A 25332-nucleotide genomic window follows, 5' to 3' on the forward strand; every position below is an offset into this window, starting at 1 on the left:
CTTTTTCTTTGCTCTCATCTTTTAAATATGTGAAGAAATCATGAAGCATTACTTTGGACTTTTATGTGAGGAAAAAAGATCTCTTAATGGAACCATAGGATGGAAAAGTAATAGTCTTTTTTAGAAAGAGTCTCACTATGGAGCTCAGGCTGTTTGGGTTCAAACCCAAGCTGGCCTTGAACCTGCAACCTTCTTGCTTCTGTGTCCTGTGTTCCATGGGTGCCACAGTGCCCAGATCAGGTTTCTGAAGAACAACTTTATTTTATCCATCAACTGTCTACCAACCCACCTGTCAACCCCTCTATCCATCGGTTTATCATTCCAGTTTTTCGTCCAGCCACGGGAGTATCCACAGGACAAAGGATGAATGGCAAGAGGTGGCTTCTTTCCTTCCAGGGCTCACACTCCACTTAGCAGAAGGAGAGAGTTTGTGATGTATTCCAAACTGGAGTAGGACCATGTTGGCTGAGGTGATTATAGCAAGAGAAAACACATTCTTCTATGTTTTCTGATGCTAAGCACACCTCTCTGCTCTTTGAAGAGCCATGTTCTCTGTCAAATTAAATAATACTAATAGAAGGATATGCAGTTTGAGTAAGGTGCCACCATGGAGGCTCTTGGGTGGCTCAGAGAGCTGCATAGGGACACCATCTCAAGTGTCTAGACTCTCTGGGTCTCAGCATTTCAGAATCTGCACTGAATGGGCCAGGAAGTGTGGTACCTGTGATCTTGTTCCCTCTGCTTCCTAATGTGGCTCTGTTCTTTTTATTTTCAGATCCTGCAATTGTCAATGGAGTCTACTGGTCTGAATCCCTAAACAAAGTCTTTGTAGATAACTTTGACCGGGATCCATCTCTCATCTGGCAATACTTTGGAAGTGCAAAGGGATTTTTCAGGCAGTACCCAGGTGAGTGTGCCTAAGTTGACTGCCATGGCTTCAGTGAGTGATGCTGTGATTCCCTTCAGATTCCTGCTTAATAGTTTTTTTCCCTTCCCATAGAAGAAAGTGAAAGATTGGACCCTGTAGTCAGGGTGTAGAATAGGAGCAAAAAGGAGGTGCCTGTGTGTATGTACACACACACACACACACACACACACACACACACACACACACACACTGCATCGATAACAGAAACTGTGTGTGGCTTCAGCATCTTTCTCAGCAAATTAATTCATAGAGCAACCAGTCAAAGCAAGGAACTGGGCTGTGAGATGTACCACATTTAGTCTTCCCAGACAAGAGCTTGGTTTCTGATTATGATGTCCACTGTTGTTGCTGTTAAGATCATTGTTGTCAGGGTTAATAGAGAAAGTTGACTACATGGGACTAAATCATGACTAAAAGGTGTAAGAAATATAGAATGTGCACTTGGGCTCCCCGACTCCAGAGGTGGTTTACCTTGGAGTTAGAGGTCAAATGAGTCAAAGCATGGCAGCAGATGGTGACACCCCTCTAGAGAGGCCCCCAACAACTCCCCCAGTTCAGTATGTTCCCACCATTTGTCTGTCATGCCTATGGAACAGGTGTTCCTTCGGGGCTTTCCTGGGCTTCTGCTTTGCAGTCAGGTTTTAATTCTAGCTTGGCTTAAATTTTAATTAAAAAGGGAAGTTTTAGTTTTGCTTACAAGTTGTGAAAACAGGACTTGAGGCTGTAATTGTTCCAGAGCATCACAGCTGTAGGAATTAACAAGCTCAACCTAAAAGAAAGGAGAAACACACACACACACACACACACACACACACACACACACACACACACTGCACAATCTTGGAGCAATTAAGTGGAAGCTTTTATGTTTTCATTAAGTAAGACTAGGCACCTGATGTCTTTCGATATTGCTGCACAGACACCATCAGCCTCTGCCTGGAGGAGCTGTTTGCCCTGCACACAGCATCTGTGGCCTGAGACTTGCCTGCTGGGGGCATCTGCCTCACCAGATTATTCAATGGTTCCCAAGGGCCCTGTTCAGCAGGGTACACATGCTGCCTCGTGGAGCTCACAGCCATTTAAGCAATAAGCATCCTATTACAGATAATGTTATAATAAACAGTGGACCATTAAAATTTCAATGTCACCAAATTGCAATCTGCCTTGATGTGCTCAACAGAGCAACTTTGGTGTACATTATGAAGGCTGTAACATGGCGGGCAAGCAAACCCGCCTAGTAGCCCACTGGATAGCTGTCTGTCTGACCATGTGGCATTGGAAGGAGGGTGGAAAAGATAAGTAGAAGCCACAAATCATCAGTTGTCTCCACCAACAAGAAGTCCTTAAGGTATAGTTGCAAGGGCCTTGGAAAACAAAGGGAGTCCCCATAAAGGGCTCATGTAATTGGGAGATTTATTAAGAGATGAAACTTCAGTTAGTCAAATCAGTTTAGTCAAAATGCTTACAGTTCTTTTGTGATATTCTTGGCAGGATTTTGACTCCAAAGAATGCCTGTATCTTTTCTGCATTAGTTAATACATGGCTACAGTCTACTGAAGATATTTAGTTGCCCTGAATGATGTCATATGGCCACTTGGCTCTGGAATTGGTTCCAGACAGAGCTCATCTCTTGCCTCCTGCTCATACAGTGAAGGGAAGCATGATGCGGGTATTTTTACTTGGATGTTTTTCATCTTAGGATGCTTCTGTCCATTTTCACCATATTGTAAAGCACCAATTGGTACCCAATGTATCTGACCTTAGGCAGGATGAGATTTCCTTTATTCTCACAAGTGTATCCAGAGTCCTGGGTTTATTACAAGCCTGGAATAAGGACTTTCTGGAAATTAGGTAGCAGAGGTCAAGTTCCCCAGTTTGACCTTGAGAAGCTCTCTTTTGGGAAAAACACCTTTATCAGAAATTGGGGTTGCAAGTGACAGAGACCCCATGAAACCAAGCTCTAGCAAGAATCTCACGTATATGCTCATGAAACTTGAAGTTGCATGTGCTGTTTTAGAGAACTGGAGGGTTCCAGCACTTGGCAATATCCTGTTTCTCTGTCATGTGATCACCTTAAAATGAGGAACTTTGTCTTCTACCTTGCAGGATTTTTCACTGAGGATCGCGGTGGGGTGTAGGGAGCATGTGCTTCAATAGTTTGGATAAAAGCTCCCTGAACTGTGTATGTCTAGAATACAAGACTACTAAGCCACCTGTCAGGTAGTGTTTAGTTACAGCACCCTTGGTAAAGTAATGCAGCATCTCAAGCTTAGTACATCTTTTACCTATTAATGACCCCCAGGCATCTGTCCGTCCGGGCACTGTGGGTACCTGTAATTTCTTTCTGAGTGTCTGTGTGCTGTCCCTCCACTGAGACCCCCTTGGGTGGTTCTAGTTTGTATCACGTTGATCTGCACAAGGTCATCCTTTTCTGTATCTGCTTTTGTGCTGGTATTGTATTCCTTGCTAGATTTCCACAGACTAATCTGATAGGGACTTTCAGAAAAATACCGCTGTCAACAGTGCCTGTGGGGATGGGGAGAGTTGCAGCCCCAGTCCTTTCTGAGAAGTTTTGGGAGAGCATACAGCAGTAAGGATGTCATAGGCAAAAGACTGACAGAGCCACAGAGTGATGGTGGATGACCCACAGTGTCTATGGATATGCACAGGCACTAACGACACACACGATGGACGTAAGAAACATCCACTGAGCCCCTTGACTGGGTTGGTACATTTATATATTAAAAAAAAAAAAAAAAAAAAAAAAGAGGATCATGCCACTCTAACTATGCTTGACCTTCTACAAAACAGTGTGCCAGACAAGTTTAGAATAAATCACATTATGACCTTTTATTGTGCCCTTTAAAGTAGGCTCCAGTACAGGTACCAGGAGGGCAGAACACAGTGTCACTGTGGGACACATGGTACCATCTCCAGGCTATTTGTGTAGTAGTTTGTAGACATTCTCTTATCCCGGTTAGTTATTATCATGGTATGATTAAGAATGTTGGCCTTGGTGAGCTGAAAAAGAAAAAGAAGCAGTCAATGCTACACTCCAAATCAGGAATTTCAGCCATGAAAATAACTTTTCTGCCTTTTTTCCCCCTTCAAATCTGTTTGAAGTTCTCTATCCCCGAGCAGCACTGCTGGCTAAGAATGATGACATCTTAACTTGTTTTAAAGCAGTAATTCTTTTATTTTTAAATGAATGAAAATGAATACACTTATTTATTACATGTGTTTGTGAATGTGGGTCTGTGCATGCATGAACACATGTATGCACATGTCACAGTGTAAGTCAGAGGACAGCTTGAGTCAGGTGCTTCTCTCCTGCTGTTGTGTGGGTTTGGGGAATTAAACTCACATTGTCAAGCTTTGGAGGAAATACCTTTACCTGCTGAGCCATCTTATTGGCCCTGAAACAAAATCTCATTCTTAAAATAATCAGATTTACAAGGAGAATGCCACCCTTGGTTGTATCTCTGCTGGTTTTCAAACCATGAGTCTAAGTATGCTTGATCAGATTCACAGATGGGAAAAATTGCTTTGGCTTCAAGGCCTGGATTCAAACTTTAGTTTGCAGAATAATTAGGGTCGTTTTGTTTAAGGTGGAAAGGCATGCCAAATGTCTGAGTTTTAAGACAGGGGCAGGGAGGAAACAACTGTGATGTGGGACCATGTCAGAACCCATGCTGTAGACATGACCTCACTGGGGTCTGGGATGCGGCCAGACACTGCCTAGAGACCTTTGAATGATGCCAGCAGCTTCAGCACCTTGCTGGGCTGTGAGCAATGGTCTTGGCTGTCTTTATCCGAAGCTGTGAAGGGAGCTAGAGTCACATCCCCTCTCCATGGACAGCATCATGCTGAGACTGTCTCCATTCATCTCAGCTTTCTGAAGGAGGAAGGGCTAAGGCCCTGTTTGCTGCAGGGCTCCCACCTGAGGGCACTTTGCAGAGCTGGGTGTGTAGCCAATGAGGAGCTCCTGGGCTGTGATTATTTTCACCCTATCTATTTGGTCAGCAAAGCAGAGCAGCCTTGAAGTACTACAAATAACCATTTGAAGTCTCAGGGTTTCTCATAACCCCCGTTTTTCTTCTAGGGATTAAATGGGAACCAGATGAGAATGGCGTCATTGCCTTTGACTGCAGGAACAGAAAATGGTAGGCAGCGCTTAAACCTCTTAGTCAATTTTGAGAGAAAATTTAGAGAGGCCACAATTCATGTTTACTTAATTTTCCTTCCACTTAGGTACATCCAGGCAGCAACTTCTCCCAAAGATGTTGTCATTTTAGTGGATGTCAGTGGCAGCATGAAAGGACTTCGCCTGACCATTGCCAAGCAAACAGTCTCCTCGATTCTGGACACTCTGGGCGACGATGACTTCTTCAACATCATCACAGTGAGTGCGCCTGCTTAGGGCTTTCTTTTCACTTTGGGTCATTTGCCTTGTTGCTGTTGGGTGTGCAGGGTCTGGGGATCAGAGGATGAAGGTTGGTTATGCCCACATGCAATTCACTGAAATGGGGCTGGTAGAGGGTCTTCCAGAGACTGAGAATGCTGTGGAATTCATTGTTTCTTTGAGGTTAGCAAATGACCTCTCCAGCTTTTTTTGGGATGTTGGGGAAGAGATGTAGCAAAGATGTCCCATGGGCTGCCAGAACTTCTCACATGATAATGAACTTTAAGCCAGGTCAACCCCATGTCCATGATGGTAACAGCAGGAAGATAAGATACTGAAAGATGGGGAATAGTCTGCTCTTCATAAATACAGCGTCTTCCTGCCTCAGCATCCCAGCTGGTAGGGCCAGGCTTGGGCGTATTCTCCAAGAGCTGAGATTAAAGTATCAGTGAAATATGTGGGGTCCCAAGACTGGCAGGTAGAGACCAAAGAGCAAGCCATGGCTGGGCAGTGACACAGACATGCAAGAGAGATTGATGTATTCTGCTTGGCAGCGGTGGCGCACGCCTTTAATCCCAGCACTTGGGAGGCAGAGCCAGGCGGATCTCCGTGAGTTTGGGGCCAGCCTGGTCTATAGAGCGAGCTCCAGGACAGGCACCAAAACTACGCAGAGAAACCCTGTCTTGAAAAACCAAAATAAAAAGGAAAAAAAGAAACAGAGATGTATTCCATTGCAGTTTGTAATTCTTTTTAATCTCCACCATTCTTTGACTTCGTTATTATCACATCCCTTCTGTTTCACAAACCTTGCTCTTTTTTCAGAGATTGTACTCACAGGGAACTTTATCCTACCCTGCACTGCTCAACTGGGCACTTGGATGTGGTGCACAGGTGTGTTTTGCCATATTTATCTGTGTGGGACATCCTATGTCCCGTGTAGTAGGTAACAGTGGAGGTAGTGTGGCAAGAAACAAGAGTTTGGCCATTGGGGTTTGGACAGTGCTCTGGTGGTGATGCAGCTCTGTTGTGTGTGCCCTCCCATACCTTTGGACAGGGTGTGTTGTCATGGAGTCCCATGTTAAGGCAGCTGTCTGCAGAATCAAGTCACCAACTTGTGTTCTCTAGGTCAAGGGCAAGTGTTTAAGTGGCAAGGGTGTTGCTTGGGTTCCCTTCCGACGTGTTTCCGACAAGACCTCCAGACCAAAAGGCTTAACCACAAAGCAGAGGAACCGACTTGGAAGCCACCGATTTTAAAAAGCTCTTGAGATGGGCCAGCAAGATGGTGCGGAGAGCAAAGGTGCTTGCCAAGCCATGAGTCCATTCCTGGGACTCGAAAACTAACAGCACAACACCACTTTTGCTTTCCCACAGCACATGTATATATGTGCATACTCATGCACACACACACACACACACACACACACACACACACACACACATCTGTCAAATAAGTAAGTCTAAATAAAAATTTAAAACTCTTGAAGAGCAATTGGAAAAGAAAAAACCCATTATCTTACTGGAGTGCAGAGGTTGTTTATGGCGAACGCCCAGTCCCTTGGACAATGTCTGACAAACAGTAGGAGTTTAGATATCTAGGGGCTGAATAAAAGTAGCTACTGTCTATCGGGGTTCTCCACCTGTCGGGGCTCAACTGGTTTGGGAGTCTAATGGCCCTTTCACAGGGATCGCCTAAGACCATCAGAAAACAGATACTTACATTAGGATTCATAACAGCAGCCAAGTTACAGTTATGAAGTAGCAATGAAAATAATTTTATGGTTGGGGGTCACCACCACATGAAGAACTATATTAAATCGTCACAGCATTAGGAAGGTTGAGAACCACTAGTCTCTAAGAGTACCCACTGTGTGAAGCCCACACCCATAGATCCTCAGTAGCTCATTATGTTGAACTTTCACCTCAGTCTTGTGCCCATGGCATGAAGGCAGAGACATGGAGAAGCATAAGTCACTGTCTCAAACTGGCAGTCAGAAGGCAGCACACAGTGAAGCCTCCAAAAAGTCTGACTTGCCATGCTCTAGCTCTCTTCTGCAGAAGTGGAGAGGATGCAGCTAGTCCCATCGGCCATCATACCATGAAGACATTGCATTCAGGGCCTACCCTTTTGCAAGGAGGCTTTCAGATCAGGGGTGCATTGGCTTTCTAATTAGGATTTCCCCTAGCTGCTAACCTCCACGTGACTATGTAAATGTGGCCGGATGCTCACATATCCTGGAGCATTTATAGATAAGTAGCAGCAAATTCGAGACTATCTTTCCTATTAATCTTTAATTATGTCTCACAGAAGTATCAGAAATTCACAGAAGAAGGGGAGCTAACTAATTACATCCTACATCCTTTATCTGTCAAGAGTTTATTGTTCAGTTAATACAACCAATCACGTGAAATAATCTATGTAAGTTCATTAAGATATACAGCGTCAACACAATAATGAGGAGAGGGTGATTAAGATAATTAAAAGGAGACAGCCAGCTATTATGGAATAGTTGGGGGAAATATTTTTCTTTACCTTAAATCATCCCTTTATAGAATGAAATCCATTGGCAATTACATTAACTGTCATCTTACATCTGTCCATTAGTTTTAAGCATGAATTAAGACTATCTGCAGAATTATTGTGATGACTAGGAACTCTGAATATTTTTACTTGAACCCTTATGACAGAATTGTGATCTCCATCCCACTAATGTATAAGTGAATGGATCAGATATAGTAGTGAATTCACATTGGAAAGCAATGGATTAACTCTTTCTATGGTGATTGCTTTTGAATGAATAAAACCAGTAAGTCTTTTTGAACAATTCAGATTTTTTCATTCTTCTTCCATTTGATACAATTATTTTAACTTTTTCTACATATACCTCTCATACTTAAAAATTATATTACATTTTAGTATGTGTGTATCTTTGGCTGTCAGAGGACCACCTTCAGGAGTCTGTTCTCTCCTTCTAGCATGTGGGTCCTGAGGACTGAACTCAGATCTTAGGCTTAGCAGCAAGTGGCTTTACCCACTGTGCCATCCTGCTGACCCAAGCCCACATCATTTTTGTACAAATAGGATCATATTCTACAGAATACCTAGTAATTTGTCTCTATTATCTTATTTTAATTAAATATATTTGTCACATATAGTTGGCATTAGATGTTTACCCAAGCCTCTTTGTTGGCTATGGATTTATGTTCCTATTGTACCGTGAGGCTCTCTCATCTATTTGAGTATTCCAGTGGATAAGCTCGCCATGATCTGGAACACACTGAAGATAATGAGTGCATGTTTATGAGGGTTGGGTGTGTGTCTGATTGAATAATATCTACACATGAACTTGCTATACCAGAAAGTACTGCATTAGTCTTACCACAGCATCCACCAAATAGGGTGTAAGTTTGCCATGCTTACTGATGGTTGAAGAGCCCCAGCTATGGTCCATTCAGAGGTGGCTAGCTGTCACTTGCATTCCCTTGAGTTGTGTCTCCTGCTACTCAGTGCATCCCATGAGTTTTGCTTTACTGACTCTTATTTTTCTGCAGCATTTCCTCCTGCTCCCACCTTGCATGTGTGTCTTCATAATATGGTGTGGGTTTTTCCCAAGTCTGTTTAAAATGGTTACTTGCTTGAGGACCTCTCAAGAACTAGTGGCTGCAGGGCCATACATGAGGGTGTTTGCACCTCTGGGCAGAATGCTCTGCATGCCTGAGTGGATTGTTCTTGCAGAACCCCACTGCCCGAGAGGACATTCCCTTGACAGCCTTGGCTGTATGGCCAAGCTTCTTTTATTTTCCAGGTAGATGTATGAGGAGGCATCTTAGAGAAGAAGTCAAGATTACACTCCTCGTTTTCAGTGCTGGAAGTCTTCATGCACTGTAGGGTTTTGTTTAGGCAAATCTCATTTATCATGGCCTTCGATTTTCAGTGTCATAATGCAGGAAGGCAGGGTGATATTTAAATAGTAGGAAAGATGTTTCATGGCCATTTGAATCCTCTTTACATTTCATTAAATTCATTGTCAAGTGTGTCTTTGTATTATATCGAAGATCTCATGATCTGGGTCTTTCCAGAGAATGAACATGAATGGATAAACAAACCTTGTTTTATCTTTGATGGGCAGGATATTGAAAAATCTACCTAGAGCTAATGAATTAGCTGATGAAATGTATAAAGAACAGGTGAGATAGAAGGGTTTTGTGCAGTTGGAGTTAAAATTTGAGGTTAAATTATGACAGGAAAAGAGCATATTTTTTTCTCATTCACATTGAAGTCTTCCTCCAAGCCATGCATTAAATGAACAATATTATCATAAAAATGAGGATGCTAATTCCATCTGCTACTGGAAGCTGAGAAATGATTTTACAGAAGAAGCCTAGGTCAGGCATTAAGCGAACACCACATTAACTGGGCCGATTTTGTGAAATCAATTTAAAGGCCTCCTGCAGGCCAGGTTTGTGTAAAATGGTGTGCAGAAGAGAATCATTTGCTACTTCATCCTAGAAGATTCTGAAAGTCTGATTTTATTTCACAGTTGTTGTTGTTGTTTTCTGAGAACTGACTCTCCAGCACTCACCCTGCTGTGGCTTTGCAATCTTGACCACACTGAGGCATGGGTTAGTGTTTGCTCTCCTTGCTCCTTGGGGCTGCACTGCTAATTACAGCCAGTTGTGTGTCTAAATTCAGAAGATACTTTTGTAAGCTAGAAGATCCTGGGACACCTTGTCTTGGTGAAATAAATGTGGATTCCTCTGCTCATTCCATATTTCCTCCATTTTCATCCTAGAGGTCATTTCATTAAAAACACAGCAGCAGTAACAGAACTGTTAACATATTTAATTGAGTCTCCTTTGCATCAGTTTCCTAAAATGGAGCAATGGGGCTTCCTCCATTGCTTCCATGAGCAAGCCAGAAATTTAATATTATGGGCTGTTGGTCAAACTTCAGATTCTTTAGGACATACTTACTTATTCCTTTATTGCTTGCTTATCAATCTGTTGTTTTGAAATGGGTAAAGATTCTATTCTTTTAATTTTATACTTGGATTTTTCTTTAGCTTTGTGTCATTAGTGAGTTTCCCTGCATTTTTTCCTTCTTTCCATTTTTTGCTATTGTGATCAGTGGGTCTAATAGACATTGATGTGTGCTCGGTATTAGGTGCTGGGCTGCTGTAGAAGAAAGGCATCTGCCTCAATACCCCTGAAATTCTGTATGTGACTGTCTAGTGGGGAAGCCCAGGAACAGTTGCTCAGGGTACAGTGAAAAGCACCTTGTGGGAGGGAGCCTGGCAGGGACAGAGAGAGAGCATGCAAGCCATGGGTGACAGAGTCTTAGAAGGTGACAACTAGACAGGTATTTGAAGTGATATAGACATTAGGTGGAAGCCATGGGTTGGGTCAGGGATGGAAGGAAGGAGTTTACTGAGAAGGCAAGTGCCATTTTCAGGTTGTGAGACACCCACCCACACCCACACTTCAGGAGAGAACTGACTATATCTGAAATTTATTGGGATGGGGGAGGATATAGGGGAAACAGAGCCAGGATGGTGCTGGGGAAAAGAATCAGACTGCATTGAGAGAGTCAGGCCATATCACACAAATCCAGTCAGCTATGTGTCATCATGTGGAGTCCCAGCTTCCAGGATGATATGTGAGACCTTTCTGGAAGTCTCTCCCCTCTTACTGTGTCTTCCCTCATCCCAGTGTCTAGGCAGCTGATAGTTTATCCCATCAAGTCAGAGAGATGTATTGTTCTCTTCCATCAAGTTGGACTTCTGACATGAAGCTCAGGAACCTTAGCATCATCTAGAACCCAAAGGCAAGCTGGCTTCTGGCCAGCCCTCAGGCTGTGGTGTGCAACAAGCCCACAGAGGATATGATTTCTACTACATGGCTATCTCCTTGTTCTCAGAATCTCCCCAAGAGTGTTCTGGCCATTCAAAGGTTGAGGTTACAGCTTGACTTTCCTAATAGCCTTCTTTCTGAGAATTGTATTGTGCCTATGGACGAGGAGAGATGGGCAATGGTTGCAGAGACTGAACAGAAGGAAGGAGAAGACACGTAGTGATATGCCTGTTGCTACCTGGCCATGCTTGACTGAGAGAGGGACATGGTTGATTGCTGGTTGATTGAGAGAAGGACATGGTCTCTTAACAAGAGAGAGCAATATTAGGACATAGTCTAGTGAAGATCATGGTGGCCTGATTTGTGTTCAGAAGGACCCTTTCAGTGTGAGAGATAAGCACTTTTTATCATGAAAAAGAAAAGCATAGACATGAATATGTTCACTTACAATGAAAGGGCAAGAAAAGTTGTTTATGATCTCTCAATGGTGGTGGTCATGAGCAGACTGAGCTGGTGGTATTCACATGCCTGGTCCATAGTAGGCTAGCATTAACATTCAGTGAGCAAATGGGGGAATGAAGACTTCTGTGGTAGACACCTTTCTGGGAAGGATCTGGCAATGATTTATCTCCTAGTTTGCTAGAGACCTGGGTTGTTGGGAGGGCTCAGAGTATAGTGTGGAGTGAGAAGCAGAACTCCAGGTTCCTGTCTTTGGTATGTAGTTGGTCGTTTGTGTCCAGTGGAGCACTGCTTTGTCTCCCAGAAATGTGTCTACAACGTTCTTCAGAGGAAACCAAGAAGTATGGCCCCTGCTCCCAAGAGCAGTCCGGTTCCACTGGCAGCTCCTCCCCCTTTCTCCTTATCCCATCTGTCAGTCTATCACTGTGTCCACACATTGCATCCCCATACCTACCTCCTTCCTCTTCTCTACACTAAGCATGAACATTTGGTCGCCTGCCTCTTCTTCCTTCATGCCAAGACCTTGAGCATGCTTCTTCATCCTCACAGTGAGCCTCTGGCAGGGGCAGTGACTCCAGGTTTCTCCAACTCAGACTCTGTGGTTCATGGAGCTGCAAAACCTTGGCCAAGTGACCCAGCTTGTGTATGGAAAAACCAGGGACTATTGGTGTGAACACAAAGAGTAAGCCACCAGGAAGTAGGAAGGAAGGAGAAAGCTAACAGTGACTGAGACCCGTGGGTCATGTTTGCCCATTCCTCGGCATGTGGCTGGCTTGCTGGGCGAGACCTCTTCTGGGCTCCTCAGGCTCTTCTGTTTTACCAAGAGCACTCCCCAAGCATCTGCAGGAAGGACTTGGTACTTTGGTGGGAGGGCATGGTTGGAGGTCTCTAGGGTGGATTCCTGGTCATAGGAGAAGCTAAAAGCAGAGTACAGAAGAAATTGCACCTCTGAGGGTAAATGGTGGCATCTTCTTTCTCCTTGGGCTACTGACATCAGCTTGGCCAAGCAGGAATGAAAGAGAGTTATTCATGGGCTATTGTGCCCTAAGGCTAGCAGTGACCACATCTTCAGTTATAAACCGATGTGACCACCTAACACCATTGATTCAAAAAACAGCAATGGAGGGAATACTGGAGTTGGGGAAACAGCTCAGTCAGTAGAGTGCTTGCTGTTCAAGCATAAGGACCTGATTTCAGATCCCCAAGGTGTGAGACCTTGGCACATGGCTTGCAAGTGTCTATAATGCTACTAATGGGAGGGAGAGACACAGGAAAATACCTTGAATTCATTGGCCAGCCAGTCTAGCCAATCAATGATCTCCAAGCTCAGTAAGAGACTTCTGTCTCAGTGAGTAAGGTGAAGAGTGATAGAGGAAGATACCTAATGTTAACCCCTGGTCTCTGCATGCATGCACACACTTGTGCACACATACACACATGTACACATCCACAAGAACATTTCCATATACATTCCTTATATATACACACACATATACAATAAAAACAGCAGACATCTGGGGAGCATCCATAAACATGTACCAGCTGAAAGGTATCCAAATGAGGAGCTGCTGGAGCTTAAGAAATGCATCCACGTGCAGGGCATCCTTTGCAGTCCCTTGGGAGTTTGATGAGCTTGTGTGGCCAGTGGGCTTGTACCTCTCCTTTCTACACATGGCCACCTCCGCTCCCCGCAGTGATACAGACCAGATTGCTGGGCCCGGCTCAGTCCTATGTTGTCAGGGGAAATTAGGGAACTGCAAGCTTGGATGATGCCACTAACAAGCTGGCTGGGGTTCAGAAGAATGCATTCCTCTACTGTGGGTGCAGTGTGCGCAGTGACAGTGAGCCTGGTTCTGATTACTATATATGTACCTCCCTGATGAGGACAAAATTTCCTGGTCTTCTTTGCTTTTAAACCCCTCCTCAGCCCCCTCCCCCAGCACCTGCCTGCCTCTGTATTAACAAAGGGCATTTGTTGAGCTAGTCACCTCCCTGCATCTCCACAGGTCCACTTTGATGGTTACCGTAAGGTGAGTTAGGTATAAGGATGTGGAATTGGTGAGGTTTCACCCCACGGTGTACATAGCAGCATGGGACTTGGTGCCAGCTGTTTTAACACTAATCTTGGACTCTACAACCATGGGGGTTGCCTTTGAAAGTGTGTGTTAGGAAGAGTGTCAGTGAAACAAGGTGTTAGCTCCATCAGAAATGTGGTTGTCCCGCAAGCCCCAGGACCTGAGTTCAAATGCCCAGAGTCGGTGTAAAGTCAGGTATGACAGCACACTTCTGTTTTTCTGGTGCTTCTGCAGAAAGGTGGTGGTAGAGACAAGAGAATCTCCACAAATTCCTGTGCCAGCAATAGTAGGCTATGCAGTCGTGAGTGAAAGGACCTCAGTCTAGATTAAAAAAGTAAAGACCAGCCAGGCGGTGGTGGTGCACGCCTTTAATCCCAGCACTCAGGAGGCAGAGCCAGGTGGATCTCTGTGTGTTCGAGGCCAGCCTGCTCTAGAGAGTGAGATCCAGGAAAGGTGCAAAGCTACACAGAGAAACCCTGTCTTGAAAAACAAAACAAAAACACAACAAAACAAAAAAAGAAGTGGAAAAAAAAGTAAAGACCAACATTCAAGGCTGTCATCTGACCTGTACATATGACTATGACATGCATATGCATCCATACCAACACACACACACACACACACACACACACACACACACACACACACACACACCATACATGCATTATTTTTAAAAAGCAAGAACCAAACTGGGTCTGAATTACAGAACAGCTGAATAAAGGTTCGAAGGATGCTTCACTATGTATGCATCTAATAACCCGATGGAAGCATCCAGAAGGAGGGCAGTTGAAGTCTTGGTCCTGTAGTTCAGAGGGCATCAGTGGCAGACCCATGCTGGCCCCATCTCCTTGTTTTCTCTTCCTTTGTCTGTGCTTTCTCATCCTTTTGTGTCACCTCCTGGCTGGAAAGTAGCCACTGCAATGGAACCAAAGCACTCTGGGGAGGAAGGAAGGGGGAGGTAGGCACAGATGGATTTTCTTTCCATAACAGGAGAAAGTTTGAGAAAAATACACTAGAAACTTCCCTTCTGTCCCATTGGCTGCACATGGTTCACTGAGTAACCCTGGCAACAAAGGGGATCTGGAAGCAAGTATCTAATAGAGCACAGCTGAAGAACTGTGATTGGCTAAGACCAGTAGTGCTGGAAAGATATTGTTGTCCTGAACCAAGTTAGTCATCGGCAAGAGAGGTAAAGAAGAAAGGAATGACTTCATCCCCAGCAGCCTTCAGTAGCCCTCCAAAGTACAGGAGAACCTTGGTAAAGACCTTCACATCGATCTATGTACATGCTTCCTGAATCCAGAGGTGACTTCCCTTCTGGGGACCAAATGCCACACCCTGTTCCTCAGCAGCTAACTTCAGCATAGCAAACATCTATTTTTTTATTTCTATTTAACATAACAAAAATATGCACAATATACATTCAGCTCTAAGAATCATTACAAAATGAACACATTAGGTTTAATCTAGCTGACCATCTCCAGAAATCGAACATTACCACAGCAGCCCCCCAGAAATCTAGCCCAGAACCAGTGTCTGTCACTACCCCCTTCAGCAAAAACATCCACCACCCTAGAGAAGTTGTTCAGCAAAGAAAAATAGTCCTCAGTTAGATCCCCCACACTTGGTGGTTGGGAGCAGGGATGATGCACGTAAGTGTTTGCTCAATACTTCAGAGGACAAATGGGAATTTCCAGACGCATTTGCAAGACCAGAAGCAAAGCCTTAAGAGAGGCAGCAGTGAGCCTGGTGAGAAGTGAAGGAGCCTCGGGGGTGCAGAGGACCTTGAAATCCTGAAACAAAGTGGCTGTGAGGTCAGCCCTTTTGGACACGAACCTGGACACTGCTCCCTACGTATTCAGTGATGTCTTTTGCAACTTATGGAAATAAGTTTCCCTGTCTGTAAAGGGTGAGCTATTGGACATACTTGAGGCTGAGTCAAACTACCGATGAAGCTTGTCTGGAGTTTGGATGAGGGCAGGGCTCCAGAGCAGCTAACTACCCAGAGCAGCGGCACCCTGCCCCACCCCTTGGGCAGCTTCTCTGCACGTTGGGCTGATGCATCCACCCCTGTTGTAGCAGCTGCAGGTATATCTTTGCAAGTATCCAGAGTGAGTGTCCTAAGCTCATCCTTCTTTTCACTCCGTGACTTGCTTGGCCTTCCCATGGTGCTTGCTGATCCCACTCTAAAAAAAGGTCAGATCCTCAGTCAGATTCTGTTCTAGAGTGGATGTGAGAGATGCTTCTAGTCTCTTCCCTCAGCAGCTCTGGGTTTATTTGGCTGTTAAATTGGAAATGCCATGGTGCTTTCACTGAATAAATGGATTGTGGCACTTCCTGTGGGCTTGGTAGCTCAGGGCAACAATATGTCTGCTACACAATTGGTCTCAGCCCATCACAGTATCAGGTGATCAGGTAGAGCAACTAAACATGGGATTTCCCTGTGAGCTGGGCACTCCTGGTGAAGGAAACTAGACATTATATGGAATATACAGCAAAGAGGTTTTACTAAATGCCTCTCTTGCACCTGAGGTTCCTTCCCAGTGGGTATGGGACTGAACCAAACTAGAGGATGAGCCTGTGTCAGCCAGGGAAAGCAGAAGTCAGGCAGAGGAGCTCCTGGCACTGTTCTCAGTGGTGAAGGTCAGAAGGAACAGATAAGACATGAGGCATGAGCAGAGCATATAGGCTGACAAGAACATAGCATGTCTTTGCTGTGAACTAATGAGTGAAGATACTTGAGTGGTCAGCCAGTCCAAATGCCCAGAGCCCATCAAAGCCCTTGGAAAGATCATGTACAGAGGACAAAAATTAAGGGTCATATCCTGGATTGCTAGGGACTCAAAGTGTTGGAGAGGACAGGTATTGGCAAAACCATAGAGATGGTACCACTGTATAGGAGAAGTATCACCAAAACCTCTCCACCCCCACCCCGCCACACACACACACACACACACACACACACACACACACACATTCCAGGGTTAGTGAGAGTATCAAAGGCACTCCTTTCCTCCATCATGTCTGCTCCGCATGTGACCAACACAGGTATCTCTTGAGTCAGTGAAGCTGAGATGGAGCTGGACCTGGACCACCTGATCTGTCTGTTCCTTCACCATCATCACAGGCCTGCCCAGGAAGCCTGTGCCACTGCTGTCTGCCCAGTCACTATTGAAAGATGTGCCATTGGCAGTAGGTGCAGCCAAGCTGTGCTCTAGTGTGGGCCCTTTAGGTTTCTCTCCAACAATGTCTGTCTTCAGCACTTGATGACCATTGTCCGAATGAATGGAACCTGGGATTTTGCTGACTTCCTGTGTGATTGTGGACCCTTTGACCATTCACTAGTACCCTTTGGGTTCCTCATTCATTGTTTCCTCTTGGTTGTTTCTACCCTTCACAGTATAATGAGGAGCTTCACTACGTGGAACCCTGCCTGAATGGAACCCTGGTACAAGCGGACAGGACCAACAAGGAGGTAGGGGTTGCCACTGGGCAGGGACCGCGGGGATCTGGGCATACCTTCGTCTCTGTTATTGTGACTGTTCACAAGAGTTCTATCTGAATTATTAAAATCTCATTGAGTGTAATTCACTGTGGGCATTACAGCTTACTCCAGATTGTGGAATGTCAACTAAGAAGCACATGCAAAATCCTGACAGTAAAACAATTATACTTTATTCAGCGGCCTGCTGCTTCTGAATCCATTGAATTGGCTTTGTTTTCCTCTTGCCGTAAGCAGATCTTGTGTGTGCTCAATGTCTCTGTTAATACCACAGAGAAAATATGGTTTTTAATGAGAGATCAAGAAAAACGGTTTCTCCTTTCTCGCTTGTTACAATGGATTGAAGCATCCTTGGGAATCTTTTGGGATAACTTGTCTTCAGTAAAGTGCAAGTTTTACAAGAGAGGACTGGTCTGTAGACTGCTGTATCCTAAATATTCCAAGAATGGCTCATCTCTTAAGTACTGTGGAATACAATGAAGATGAGTTGAAGGTGTGGGAGACCAAATCCCACATTTATTTACTCCAGGGACTCTTGAAGAATGAGGCATGAGAGACTTAAATAGAAATATAGAGGGGAGAGAAACAGATAGAAACACAGGAAAGCTCAGGAAGGCCTGGATCCTTAACCACCGGCCCAGAACTTTATTCAAAAGGGCTTTTTATAACAATGCCAAGGGGTGAGACGAAAGGCCTCCCCTTTGCTAGATACAGCCAAATGTAAACCCTTCCAAACACCTGGTACTCAGGCCCGTGGTCCAATCATCCTCTTATGCAGTCCTGTTGGGTAAAGCTACTAGGAAAACTGCTCTAGGCTCCAACACTTAGGAAATGCTATTGAAGATTCTATTAAAATTTGAGCCTTCTAGGAAATTTCTTATAACAGAATTCTATGAAGCTACATCATTTTCTTTTGGGCAACTTTTTGATTTACCAATCCAACTATTAGTACGCCTCCTCCATGCCTCTTCCCCGTGACAACTCAGACTAGTAAAGGTTTAGCTGCAGCTGTGTGGCACCTCACAGGACTCAGAGGTGGCACTGCTCACATTGTTTGACTAGACTCCGCACTCAGGACTTCTCTCCTTCTGGAGAGCAGACCCCCATGAGGGGACAGAGGGCAATGGTCACGGTGGGCTTCTGTGGAGCACTGGGCAAATGCTACAGGGAAAAACCCTGGCCCATGTGAAGAGAGAAATTGGTGTTACCTTAGAGGCAGGCAGGGGAAGCTCTTTGCTTAGGAACCTCTGAGGGAGAGAGCCTCAGAAGACTGGGAGAGATTCCAGCTGGTACATAGACCAGGTAGCTTAGCTTTAGTTTGGGAGGAAAAAAAAATCACACACACACACACACTCATGTGCATGCTCACAAAACCCCTTTATTTTTACAAGCAAGAAATAAGGACAGAGCAGTTGAACATGCTTCCTGAGGATGTTCATTAGTATGCAAGTGACAAGCCTACAAGTTTCTCTAAGCAAGTTCCCTTTGCTGCCTAGATAAGGAGTCCACCCTTTTCTGATGCTTCAGTGTTTTTCTCAAACAGGTGCCAGTGGGTGAAGTTTCCAATTTTAAAGAGATCATTTTAAATGATCAAAGAATAGAAAACACTGGGAAATTTGAAAGTATTAAGTCTTGTTTACAAAAACAAGGACTGGGTGAGGAAATGGGGTAAGGATTTGTTTGAAATTGCCTTTAAATTTATGGTTACAAAAAAAGTAGAGTAGTTTTGAATATAAAAAATTAATCCAAATGTCTGATTCTGTGGTGTGAAAGAGCTATGTATTAATCAGGGGGCCTTCCTCAGAACACTGGAACTCTGTGTGTAACTCTAGTGAACAAGTGCAGGATGAGCCTGGAAGACATTCAGGAGAAGCTGAACTGACCAGGGGCTTTCAGACTTGAAAATATGGAGGTGGTTTTTCCCTGGCTTCCTTACTGAGCAGCAGTGTTCCAAAATCGAACTTTCCAGGCTGTCATTCAGTTCAGCAATAGGGGTAGCCAAAAAACCAAAACACAAACAAGTTAAAATGAAGACAGCAGCAGCAACCAAACTTCCCAGGAGTCAACTCCGGTTTCTTCTGGGGACAAGAGCCCTGGAGACTTTCGTCACAGCAGCGTCTCTGCTCCAGCCAAGCAGAAAGTTCTTCCTTCTGTTAGATCAAAAGAATATTAGGAGGATCCAGAGACCCATGAAATAAAATGCATAATGTCCAGCACACAAACAACAACCAAGCAAACAACAAAAACCCCAACAAATTCCCAGGTCATCTCGAGAACCAAGAATTCACACCATGGATGAGAAAAGATAATCAGCAGAAGCCTGCGGTGACACAAATCCAGTGCTGGAATTGCCAAGAGGTTTCTACTAACAGCTGGGAATTCTCCTGAAAGGAATTAGAATGGCTAAGCAGAGAAGGAGAGCTCCAAAGTAGAGCTGAGTGGGAGCTAGGGAAGAGAAGAGTGCAATCACCGTGAAAGACAGGCCTACCAGCCAGTGTCAGCAAATGTGAGAGCAGAGAGACTTAGTGAATTTCAGGATAGATTAATGGAGGTTTTCAGTCTTAACCACAGGGAAAAGCAGACTCAAACAAAATGAACTAGAGTCCTGGAGACAGGTCAAATCATAGCAAAAGAGCATCCACAGCATCCCAGTTCTGGGAGAGAAAGGAGAGAATGGGACCAAATATATGTTTATATTGGTTGAAAAATCTCTCCATCTAGTAAAAGAAAAAAAAAAAGCTTACATATTCAGAAGCTTAAAAAAACCCATCTAGGGGGCTGGAGAGATGGCTCAGAGGTTAAGAACACTGGCTGTTCTTCCAGAGGTCCTGAGTTCAATTCCCAGCACCCACATGGTGGCTCACAACCATCTGTAGTGAGATCTGGCTCCCTCTTCTGGCCTGCAGGGATACATGCAAACAGAACATTGTAGTATACATAATAAAAAAATAAGTCTTTATAAAAAAAAAAAAATCTAGGATAAGTCCAAGTAAACCTGTGTCAAAGTATGTCATAATATAGTTAGAAAAATATCTTGAAACAACCAGGGAGAAGGGATGTGTTGCTTGCGTGAAATACCAATATGAGTGATAGCATGTTTCCCATGAAATCATGAGGGCAGAAAGAAGGATAGCACTCGTAAGTACTAAATGAAAAGTTTATCAAGTGGAGCTTGCAAAATGAAAAAAACCAGGAATCAAGCAGAAACAAGATAATAATACAGAAATGAATCAGTTTAGAAAACAGTAATGAAAAAACAATGAAACGTAAACTTCCTCCTTTAAAAAGAGTCAGTAAAATTAATAAATCTCTAGCAAAACCAACAAAAATAAAAAGAGAGAAGACAAATCAAGAAATATTGGGAATGAAACAAGAGACATCATTACAGATCCTGAAACCATAAAAAATACAACAAAGGAACATTATAGATAGCTTTGAGCTTGTAAATTCAACAACTTATCAGAAGTTGTTTACATGTACCAAAATCAATCTAATAAAAATAGATAGCTTAAATAGTCCTATAACTACTAAGAGAAACTTAATTTATAATTTAAAAGTCCTCCCCTCAAATAAATTTCTAGGCCCAGATGGTCTCATTAGCAATTGGTACCAAACAGTTTAGAGAGAAGGATTAATACCAATTTTATATAATATCCTTTAAAAAAAATAGAAAGGGTGTGTTCTAGTTTTATCTCTGTTGCTGTGATGAAACTTTCTGACCAAAAGCAACTTAGGGGAAGAAATGACTTATTTTGGCTTAAAGTTACTTTCTATCATTGGGAGAATTTGGGGAAGAAATTTGAATTGGAAACCATGAAGTGATACTGCTTGCTGGCCCACTCACAGATCCTTGTTTAGCTCAGGACTACCTGCCCAGGAGATAGTGCCAACTCCCAGAGTGTTGAACCCTCCTCCATCATTTAGCAATCAAGACAGCCCCCCACAGATATGCCCACGCTGCAGTCTGATCTAGGCAAGCCCTCACTTGGGACTTCCTTTTCAGATGATTCTAGACTGTGTCAAGTCGACAATTAAAGCCAAATGGAGCATGTAGAGAGAGCACCCTTACTCTTGGGGCCGGGGGGGGGGGGAGTAGACTTTCTCTGATAAAACAAGTAACAGTAGAGCAAAAGAAAACGTAAGACACCACCCAAGTAGACTTGACTCTGGATATGCAAGGCTGCTTCAACATCAGTGTCAAAGCAATCAACGTAATCTGCCATGTCACCAGGCTAAAGATGAGAAGATATGCTAGCCTAGCATTTGATGGGGAAAAGCATTTGGTCAAAAACCTAAGACCCATTCATTTTTTTTAAAAATAATACCTTAGCAAAGGTGAGATGAGCTATAGTTTTGTCATGTTTAAAAGGGTATTTATAGCTGGGCGGTGGTGGTGCACGCCTTTGATCCCAGCACTCTGGAGGCAGAAGCAGGCAGATCTCTGTGAGTTCAAGGCCAGCCTGGGCTACCAAGTGAGTTCCAGGAAAGGTGCAAAGGTACATAGAGAAACCCTGTCATGAAAAAAAAAAAAAAAAAGGCTATTTATAAAAACCTCAGCTAACAATGACCTTGGTGAAAGTTGGGCAGCTTGACTTTGTTTAAAACTTTGTTTGATATGCATAGCTGTTTTGTCCGCATGTATTTCTGTGTACCACCTGAATGTCTTGAGGTTCACAAAGGCCAGAAGAGGGCGTCAGATCCCTGGAATTAGAGTTACAGATGGTTTCGAGCCAGCATATAGGTGCTGGGAACTGAACCCAGGTCCTCTAGAAAAGCAGCCAGTGCATACAATTCCCAGAACTCAAGTTAAAGTTGAAAAGCCAGGTACGGCATTACGTACTTGATAATGTCAGTGCTGAGGTCGCAGAAACAGGCAGAGCCCTGGGACTCATTGGCCAGACAGCCTCACTTAATTGGCAAGTTCCAGAAATCCCTCAGTTTCCCCCCTCTCTCTCTCTCGGGAAGGGAAAGGAAAGAAAGAGAGAGAGAGAGAGACAGAGAAAAGGAAAGAAAAGAAAGAGAGAGAAAGAAATGGAAGGAAAGGAAGGAAGGAAGGAAGGTGAACAGTGCTTGAGAGGTGACACCTGGGGTCGTACTCTGGTCTCTACATTCATGTACATACCTGCAAACACCTGTGTACCTACCTGTACACGAACATACATATTCCAGTAAAAACCAAAAAGGGTGTAGGGAGAATAAATGGAGTCAACAAACTGCCCCCTAGGAAGACAGTATTTAACAAGAGTTGGCATTGGTGGAAAGGAGGCTAGACACAGAAATAAATGCAAGAGAGAACACAGGCAGGACACCCACACAGATGTGCCCAGTTTGGTTTTGAAGACATCACGAAGCAGTTCAGGGAAGGAAGGCTAGCCTTGATAATTAATGACAATGGAGCAACCCAACATCCATAAATAAAGCAATGAGAACTTAGCCTTGACCTCAGGGTTACAGTTTACGGAACAATCAAGTGGCTCAGAGTCAGGTGCAAACAATTTAGCTATGGCCGTCTCTAGAAGAACAAAGTGAAGGTTCAGGATCTAGGGCTAGGCAAAGAGTTTGCGGACTTGGCGTGACAGACGTTCTTCAGTCCTGTTAGGAAAGGACTGGTTGTAGTTACCACATAATGGCAAAAAGCTTCTTTACATGTTGAGAACAGTCTCGGAAGACCAAGTCTTTAGTTTCCATTATTATCTTAAGATATTTTAAAATTGAAGGGAACTCTGTCAGTTAATTTGACCGGGTTCTTGTGTCTGCCCTCAGTTCAGTGTGGGCCACGTGCCTGCAGTATTCTCTGTCCGTATGCGACACAGACACAGACCATTCATGAAAAGCAAAGGGTAAATTTACATATACTCACTTAACAGTAGCTTCCTAGGATGGAATACTGTACCCTAAGCCTCTGACCTGATGTCTAGAGTCAGACCCTCTCCCAGGCTGTGTCCCTGTGCTTCTTCCGTGTGGTTCTGATAGGTCAGGGGACCCATCATGAGGGACAGGGATGGAGTAGCCAGACAGCAGACAGTCCAGTTGTGAATGCGATGTAGGTCTGTGTTGGGCAGATATACCCATTTCCACAGGGAAAATGTTGTGCACTGAGTTTAGGGATAAGGGATATGTGGTTCGTAGAAGTGTGAATGAGTGGACAAATGTATGAGGCACTTGTAAAAGGATTCTATCTAGGGTTTTTTTTTTTTGTCATTTCAATAGACGATCTAGAAAACACTGACAATAAAAGCTTGGAATTTTTTGTGGTTTCACCCTGTTTATTTATCATGCATTATACAAAATGGTGAAAAATGTGGTACATTTCATATAACCACGGTAATCAAAATGTGACAAGATGAAACTGGCTAGTTTCACATGAGCATTTCTCTCTAGTCATTTCTGATCCAATGCACTCTCTTGAGGGCAGCTTTGAACCTTTTCCACATTCTTCTCATAATGGGAATGGAACATTGTCACCTGCCATGTCACCTGTGTAAAACTGGCCGTGTGAGCAGCAGTGGCAGTTCATTGATTTTGACCAGCATGTTCAGATGCCTGCGGGAATGACCATGTGCTTCCTGAGAAGTTTTAGGGACAGTGGGATATCTGAGACTCTATCCATGCCCCTCTACCCACTCACCTGGCTTTTCCTCCCATAACTGTGGCCACTGAAGGTTCAGCTACCCAAAGTCATGAAGAGCTTCTCAGAGGTCACATTTAGGAGTATAATGTGCCATGTCCTTAATCCAGGGGCCTGAAAATCAGAACATGGTCATTTAAATCAAAACAGAATTGATAAAATTACTTTTAGAAAACGAGAAAAGGAATGTGGGGATCTTAGTGTGTCTTGATGAGAATGGAAATGTTGGGTGGCTTTGATCAAAACTGGCTTCCCATGATTTTTTGCATAAAATAAATAGCGGACAGCTCAGCATCCCTGGACAGGGTCTGGAGGTTCTCTTAAGTGGTCGGTTTTGTCTTCTGAAGGTGTGGTTTGCTGTCTGGGGAACATTTGGCTTTGCTGTTTTATATTCTAAATAACTGACTGGTGTTTTCTTTAAGGAAAAAGAAACCATGACAAATTGGGTGAGTCTGGAGTTCAAATATAGAATTCAAACAAGGAAATTCACGTTGTAATCTACTTCAGACCTTCTGAACCATTCATCAGACCTTGAAATGAACCTCCCGTGGTCTCTGCGGGGAGCAGAGGGGGGATACGAGGGAGGAAGGAGGGTGATATGGTTTTTCTCTGGTTTTATAATGAAGATGTCCTGAAATCCACCAAATTTCATGGTTCTGTTTAAGATTCATTTGTGAATTGGCTGTTGCGAAATCAGCCGATCTTAGAGACCCATGTGACTCCCATCTTCTTCGGCAGTTCTCATCTTTCCCCCTGGCATCAGAGACACCAGTGCTCCTTGCCCTAACAAAAGGAGCCAGCAGAGTTGCTGGGTTTCTATGGGACTATTTCTTTCAGTCTGAGCTTGGTTGAAGGGGACAGTCAGGATGCTAAAACCTCCAGCCTCTCACGGCCTTGGGAATATGCAGTATACAGTATACCAGTGTTGTGAGGGTGAGGGGCATGTGGATAAGTAGCTTTTCTGTGTATAAATAAATGTTGCCTGGACAAATACAAAAGGAGATGAAGTTAGTTGAGGGAACAAATGATAACTCACTTTTATTAAATTAAAACTAGTAAAAGGTATAAGAATTGCATTACTTAGAAACACCATGAGATAACTTATATAGAAGATAACAGATAACTTAAATAGAAGAAAATAGGAACAATTTGTATACAGTTGTATAGAAATGCTAGATCTGATCATTTAATATTCAATGTATATAATTTAATAAAAATAACTACAAAGTATACACACATACACACACACACGGGGTGGGGGAGGGAGAAAGAGAAATAGAGACAGAGAATAACAGTGTGTAGTTAACAGTTAACTACTATTGTGATGTGATAGTTCCTATTTTGCTTGTTTTAAAGTGCAAGAAAGGGAGGGAGAGAGGAAGTGAGGAAGAAGTGAAGAGGAAAGTTTGAGAGGGCTGTCTGATCTATTTCTGCATTATTGGAGTGTCTTTACACTGAGGACACAATACTTTTGCAATTGGAAATAAAGTA

At 43.7% G+C, this 25332-nt stretch overlaps 1 protein-coding gene across 4 annotated transcripts in view; it reads left to right on the top strand.

The window, feature by feature from the left end:
* Cacna2d3 (calcium voltage-gated channel auxiliary subunit alpha2delta 3) overlaps positions 1-25332 on the top strand; it is an 844969-nt gene that overhangs the window by 393294 nt on the left and 426343 nt on the right. For all 4 annotated transcript variants that reach the window (XM_028882449.2, XM_028882447.2, XM_028882448.2 and 1 more), the window contains 4 exons: positions 776-907; positions 5031-5091; positions 5180-5330; positions 17112-17186. In XM_028882449.2, coding sequence (XP_028738282.1) covers positions 776-907; positions 5031-5091; positions 5180-5330; positions 17112-17186 — 419 coding nt within the window. The remainder of the gene's footprint in view (positions 1-775; positions 908-5030; positions 5092-5179; positions 5331-17111; positions 17187-25332) is intronic.

The sequence above is a fragment of the Peromyscus leucopus genome, chromosome 9 (assembly GCF_004664715.2).
Source record: "Peromyscus leucopus breed LL Stock chromosome 9, UCI_PerLeu_2.1, whole genome shotgun sequence".
NCBI classification, from domain to species: Eukaryota; Metazoa; Chordata; class Mammalia; order Rodentia; family Cricetidae; genus Peromyscus; species Peromyscus leucopus.